Raw genomic sequence first — 7,500 nt, 5'->3', positions numbered from 1 at the left:
TCAACACCTCCAGACTCTCATGACAGGCCAATCAACACTGAATCCACTTTCAGAGAGTTTCGTCTCCGCGTGAAGGAAAACATGCGGCTGTTGTTTATAATCTTACATAGAAATGCAAACTTAGGAAAGTACAATTTCATAAACTAGTCATAAAGATGCTTTAGTCCTGGATTCAATCAGCTGATTTGAAATGAACCTAAATGTTAAAAATTTTGGGTCAGCATGTTTTTTTGGAAAGAATTTAATAATTTTATTCCGCAAGGACGCATTAAACTGATCAAACGTGACACTTTTATAATGTTACAAAAGATTCTGTTTCAGATAAATGCTGTTCTTTTGAACTTTCTATTCATCGAAGAATCCTGAAAAAGTAAATGTATCACAAAAATGACTGTTTTCAACACTGATCATAATCATAAATGTTTCTTGAGCATCAAATCCTCATATTAGAGTGATTTCTGAAGGATCATGTGACACTGAAGACTGGAGTAATGATGCTGAACATTCAGCTTTGATCACAGGAATAAATTACACTTTACTATATATTCACATAGATATTTAATGATATTTTAAAACGGCTTTGTAATAGTGCATTTGCTTCTGTTAAATATAACAGCGATTTTGTCTTTAACAGATGTCTTTTTTAGCAGGAGTGTAAGAGAAGAAGACAATGGTTTAACAGGAGAGGAAACATCTGTGCTGATGTCTAATAAAATAACGAAATAATAAAACAGTAATGAGCAAAACCGTGAAGAGACGGAGAGAAACTCCTGCATATTACACAGCTCTCAAAATAAATGTTCCAGCCTCCAGTAATGAGCATTAATCCCAGAAACACTCGGTGTGTGTGACGCACATGTGCAAACTGCATGAACGAAAGCAAAGACGGAGACGTTAACGCTCTTTCTTTGCTCAAGGGACTCGAGAATAGAGTTTCAGCTGTAAATATCAACTAAAAGTCCTCAGGAGAAACAAATGAGTCACTAGTCCTCATCGTTCAGTAAGAGAACAGAGCTATACAATTAATATGAAGCAGCTCACATCGTTTGATGGAAAATGTTTGAGTTCGTACGGAGACTTTTGACTTTTTGAAACTTTTTTGTAGACTTTGGTGTCTCAAGAAGTTTAAGACTTTAAGATCTCCACCTGTGAGGAACATCTGCGGGGGAATTTGAGGATGTCCATTTAATTTCACAGCTGTCTCAATGCGGTTTTAAAAATACTAACTATTTGGTGTAGGATTTACTTTGAAAATATAGACTCAGAACCGGCAATTGAATTAAACATGAAATCTTGAATCTGAAATAGTATTTTCTTGTAAATCTTGTTTATCCAAAGGCCGTTGGTCTGATGTGCATGAAGTTTAGAATGTAGCATTGAGATATTGGTCCTGATAAAAACTGGTCTTTTTTCACATTATTTACTATTAAAATCGAAGAATTTTGATTTATCTCAGCGCTTGGCAGATTCAAGCCAACATGTTTTGAATGTGGCCCATAATGACTAACTGACCTGTAAGTTGTTAATGTAATGTCCGAACTTCACAAAAAATGGTGCAAATGGACATCAGGACAGTCTGAGTAAACATGCCAAATCTCATTCGTTTACAACGATAGGGGGCGCTATAACGTAAGAAAATATTTTCTTGTAAAAATCGTTTTCTTATATTTATGCGTGTTGTAGCCATTTAAGTACATTTATTTGGTTTCATGTATTTGTTACAATTTTATTATATTATTTGTTTGTTTTGTTTAAATTTAATCAGTTAATTAAGAAAGAAAATATCGAAAATGGGATATGTCATAAATGGCGTGGAAATGGATTGAATACAAATATGTCGGGAGATATGGAGTGAGGCGGAGACGATTTTTGACCACTTCATAAAGTTTGTTTGGAGTTTTTTAGTTTTTTATAATTTGTACCTTAATTTCAATCAATGTTTTGTTAATCAATTATCTGGATTTAAATAAATAAGAAGAAAACAAACTATGCTTGGTGGAATGAAGTGCATGAAGTGCCCTCTACAGTGCTTCCGTGGCCTTGAGAAATGTCCGAAACGCAGATGTTTTTATCCAAAGCAAAAAGAACTAACTATATTCATAATACTCAACGTTTATTTCTTACGGTGTATAGACTGTAAGTCTAATAACGGGCCCATCTCAGGTGGATTAATTGGTTGTATACACTCTAAAAAATGCTGGGTCAAATTAGGGTCAAATAATGATCAAATTACATGTCAGTCTGCTTCTGGACTTCCTTTTGTGTTCATTGTATTCAGTTTCCCGCCACTCCTTGTTCCCATGATCACCATCCTCATTAGTTCATTTAGTTCAGCTGTGTCTTGTTAATTAGTCTCGCTAGCTCCCCTTGTTTGCCATGTATATATTCCCTGTGTTCTTCCTCTGTCTTTGTTGGTCGATGTTAGTGTTTGGTAGTGTTTCTCCTGAGTTTCTCTGTGTTTGATAATTAAAGTCTTCCTTCTCCAGTTATTCCTCGTTGTGAGTACTTCTCTGCACCACCTCACGTGACAAGGGTTTGGTTCGTGCATATTTGACCCAAATTTGGGTTAAAACAACCCTGCATTTTTTAGAGTAGGGATGGGCAAATGAAGCCTCATGAAGCACTGAGGCTTTCCCCCGACTGTTTGAAAAGATTCGAAGCATCAAGAGTGTTAAAAACAGCGCCACCTTGTGGCAGGTCAAATATATAGCAGCCATAAACCCAAGTGCAACGCACCGTTGTTTTATCTATTAAGCACAAATTAAAGCCTGACAACGCTAAATGTTCAGTTTTCTGATAATATAATTCACATATTAAAGTGTGCAATAAATTAAATGTAGCAATTATATTAATACTAATTATAAAAATACCAACAGAGTTGCTTGATGCAAGTAGATGGTGGTCTAATTATTTTATGGTTTCTATGCTGTTTATATGGCAGAATATATGATGTAACATAGGTTATAGGCTTATTTATATAAAACAAAAGAGTAAATGGACTTAAAATTCCCAAAACCTGTAGAGTAGTGGTCTGGGTTCAAACATTCCGACACGCAAAGTGAGGCATTCACGTGACTGGAAAGAAATTGCGGCTTCATTTCCGTTGATCACGTGTTTCTCTGAAAATAATACGCACTCCAGCACGAAACTTCATGAGAAATTGCGCTGCGAACTCGATCTGAGCTTTGAAGCTTCAAGTCAAGTCAAGTCTCCTTTATTTATACAGCGCTTTAACAATATAGACTGTTTCAAAGCAGCTTTACAGTGAGAACAGGAGATTACAGCAACAGAGAGTGTTTAGGCTTTACAGCAGATCTAGAATAAAGTTATTGTCCAGATAAAGTTAGTTTAGATTGATTCACTTCCGTTGTAAAGATCATTAGTGATTAACTTAGCGGCCGCTAACACACACCGTTCTCACAGAAAACCCTTAACGCGCTCCGGCCGCTCACTCGCACAATAGCAGTGTTTGACGCTCGAGAACGCAAACCTTGAAACAGGTTCTGAGGTTCAAGCCTTGTAAAATTTTGAAAAAAGGTTAGGTTATCTCTACGCAAACCTCAAAAACACGCAAACCTGTGAAAACGCTGAGGGCGTGCACATGCATATTACGTGTCTAATGCACGTTTTATTATATATGTGCGCAGGCGTGTAGTCTTTCTTTACAAATCGACCTCAACAAATTACTTGTCTGGCCTTAAAAATGTATAATACAGAATTATTTATGGATTCTGCGTAGTCATGTCACCGTTTTATCTGTGCAGTGTCATGTAACATCACTGTTTTGGAGTGTTTGAGTCGAGTGTGTTTCTGACCTGTAGGGCGTGAGGATGTTCAGCGGTGGAGGTTGTTCGCACAGCTCGTACGTCTCCTGCATCGGGACGGGCAGAGACTGACGCTCAAACAGCTGCTGGTCCTGGATCGTGGAGCTGCGGAAAGCCTTCCTCATCGTGATGTCCTGAAGAGACACTGAAACACACACACTGTATCAGACATCTACACATCAGGAGGTTAGTGTAACTCAAATTACTGATCCATCTACGGACTGCATTTGTATCTTTTCTCATGGAGATTGCACTTATGATTTATGCAGTTTGAAAGTAAATAAAGCAGATTTTGATCAGATCAAAACGACAATAATAGATGCCAATTGCCAATCGGTCTCAAGTCAAGTCACATTTATTTCTGTAGCTCTTTATACAATACTGATTGTTTCAAAGCAGCTTCACAGTATAAAGAGGTTAATGTTGTAAAATTAATTATGAATTATTTAATTTTAGCTGTGAAGCAGCTCTACAGAAGAGTTAATCTCAAGAGCCACAGTCTACATCCACCCTTCTGAATACTCCATGTTTGCATTTGGACTGAATTTTTTATATTTTCCTGGGGTCTGGTTTGAATTCGATAAATGCATTTTAAGTGTAAATATAGCAGATTTAGATTGAGTAAAATCAACAAAAATATCCACAATAGTCTCAAGAACCGCAGAATCCTCCAAGCCTAAATTGGGACATCTTTATATTTTCCCAATGACATTTTTCCGCCACTTTGAGTTTTCACAGAAACTACGTTTTCAAACCTGTTAAGCCATTGATCCATCAATGTGCATTTAGTATACCATGTAATATCAAGAGATGGTTCTAATTTATTATTGGATGTTAATTATGTATTATTATGTCATCGCTTGGCAGGTTCAAGCCAACCAGTTTTAAATGTGACCCATAATGACTAATTGATCTGTATACTGTTAAAGGAAAGTCCAAACTTCACAAAAATTGGTGCAAGCGGACATCAGGAAAGTCTGAGTAAACATGCCAAATCTCGTTCGTTTACAGCGATAGGGGGCGCTATAACGTAAGAAAATAGTATGCATTTTGGATCAAGAAAAGTGAAATTTCTAACTAAATTTATCTATATGATCTTTTTTTCAAATATGGCAATTGTGATTATTATTGTAAGTATTTATTTAATATTGATGTCTTTTATATTGCTGTTGACATTGTTTTAAAAAAGCAGCAAGTCACTCAAACGTGTGTTTCATGTGATTTTACTTTATTTTTTACTTAATTTTTTTGTAAAGCACAAGAGGTTTTATTTCAAAAGTCGCAAGACAATCTCACTGAGAAACTGAAGCTTCGGATGTTTGTCTTTCTCTGGTGAAGTCAAGAGTGTCTTTGGTGCTTCAGCAACCGTCAGAGTTTTGCGTCGGTCCTTCTGCACATATTCTCATTTTCTTTGTCTCTTTCCTGATATCCAGGAGTGTTTCCATCACTCTTTCATTTCTCTTTTGCTGACAGGCAGCTGGTGACACTGAGGTTGATGGGAAATTAAAATTAAATTAAATCATTTGATTGGCAGCTGAAACAAGAGCTGCTGTAATCATCATTGTAATCGTCTAATTGTCCCAATTATTGTCAGACAATAAGGACGATCCTTACTGCTAAAGTAATTTATGATAATTAGCTCATTTTGAATACAAATGCAATTGATCTGTTCCGTGACCAGTGTTCAGGGTCTTTCAATTATGCTTTATTTGTTTTGGTAGATTTATGAAAAGATACTCCGAATAGAACTTATCTGTGGTGCTTGAGTCTTTTACTAGTTGAGTTTTACTAGTGCCAATTACTCAGACTTGATAAAACAACTGAAAAACTCCCTCCGACTTACATCTTCAGAAAATATTGAACTATTTAAAGTTGTTTTTAAAGTGCATTCTGTTAAACACTCTTCAGTGTTTGTTTTCACTTGACGGAATGAACAGAGGAAATGAACCGGAGAAGATTTCCACGTCAAAGAGGGCGGAGCCTCAGAGCCACACCCACTTATTACATCATCACCATGGACCAATGGCAGTTCGAAGGTGTTTACCAGCCGGAGCGAACGTTTTTGGAAAGTTCACTTTAGCAAGCTGCTTCAAACTCCCGAAATTAACTCTGATTTTGTTCTAAATGACGTCAAACCAGTTCGTTCTTCGATTCCGCTTGAAGTTTATCGTGCCTTTTAAACCGAGGCAGAAGGAACACACACATGTGCCTCTTTCAAGGAAAAAAAGGATAAGTTCGTTTTGAAGGATAAGAAGATTCCCTTATGAAAAAGTAGCACACTTTAGCATAATTTCAAAAAGAGTGCTTTAATATACGTTAAACAAATGAATTAAAGTGTGAACTGAAAGTAGTTTTTGAGGGCATTATACATTTTTCAACGGAAAACTTTTTATGTGTTTTGGCCGTTCATTTACTCTACAACATCATTTTGGGGGCATGAAAACGCAAACTTTTGGAAACGGGTTTCAAAGTGCAAGTGTAAATCTTTAATTGCATGTTATTTACAGTTAAATGAAAATGTATTATAGTTTAATTTACATTAAATGCAGTTAGTTGAACTTTGGAGCCACTTAAGTAGGTCAAATTTTTTTTACAATTACTTCAATTGTTTTTGAAATATGGTTTAAAGTGTTCTGCCAAATGTGTCTGACAAGCATTAGGATAAAATACAATATACTTCAAAGTAATTTCTATTTTAAACTTGTATCTCATGTATTTAAATATATTATCTTTTACACATTTGTAATGATAAAGATGCAATTTACGACATTTACAATATATTAACTTTAAATGTAATATCGAATAACACAGTTAAAATTATAATCAAGTACTTTACACATGCTTTAGTATATTAGTCAACGCATTCAAATAAGTGTACTTTAAAGCACGACAAAATATTAAAATGTATTTAAAGTAAACCATTTAACTTGACAATATTAGGCCTATAAAGTGCAAACTTAAGTGTGGCCTTTAATTTTATAAATATATTATCTGCAAATTCAGTTTTAAAAAGCAGATTTTAAGAACACTACAAGCGCACAATCAATACAATTAAGTGAAATTAAGGTTGACCTTTTGTCTAAGGTTACAAAAAAGGTCAACCTCAAGAAGTCAAACGAAATATTAAAGGATCTGTTTTATTCTCTATTTGTCTTATATGATGTTTGCAACCCTGGACCCAACATATAGGAGTCTGAATAGAACTTACAACCTGATTTGTATATTATTTCCTGGCTTGAATATTAAATAAACGTACAAAATAATTGAAACGTGTATAAGTCGTTTAGGTCAGTCTCGACGTTGATGCAGGCTTGAGAAAACTATCAGCGAATTTATTGTTAAGATCCACTTGTGAAGCTTTTATGGTGTTTTTTGAAGCTTGACTGACATGATCCGTCGGCCATTATGAGCAGTGTGTGTGTTTGAAAGCACACAGAAGTGTGTAGATCATGACAAACACTGTAGGAAAATCTTTACATGCAAAAAAATCTGCAGCTCGCGGTGGGTTTGTGGATATGATAATGTCGCAGTGAAAGTGCTGCAGGTCTTCAGATGAAGGCAGAAGTCTGGATGAATACAGCATTGACGACTTTCAGTGAATCATCAAACACACACACATTTACCTGGAAATATCTCATGTGTTTGTGTGTGTGTTGTTTACACTGATAAACATGAT

General features: G+C 35.6%; 1 protein-coding gene across 2 annotated transcripts in view; it reads right to left on the bottom strand.

Moving 5' to 3' along the window:
• Nucleotides 1–7,500, bottom strand: part of wasf1 (WASP family member 1) — a 59,070-nt gene that overhangs the window by 16,324 nt on the left and 35,246 nt on the right. For both annotated transcript variants that reach the window (XM_081379058.1, XM_081379059.1), the window contains exon 4: nt 3,816–3,969. In XM_081379058.1, coding sequence (XP_081235184.1) covers nt 3,816–3,969 — 154 coding nt within the window. The remainder of the gene's footprint in view (nt 1–3,815; nt 3,970–7,500) is intronic.

Source organism: Scardinius erythrophthalmus (assembly GCF_964197995.2).
Source record: "Scardinius erythrophthalmus genome assembly, chromosome: 11".
Taxonomy (NCBI): domain Eukaryota; kingdom Metazoa; phylum Chordata; class Actinopteri; order Cypriniformes; family Leuciscidae; genus Scardinius; species Scardinius erythrophthalmus.
This window is presented reverse-complemented; position numbering and strand designations above follow the sequence as displayed.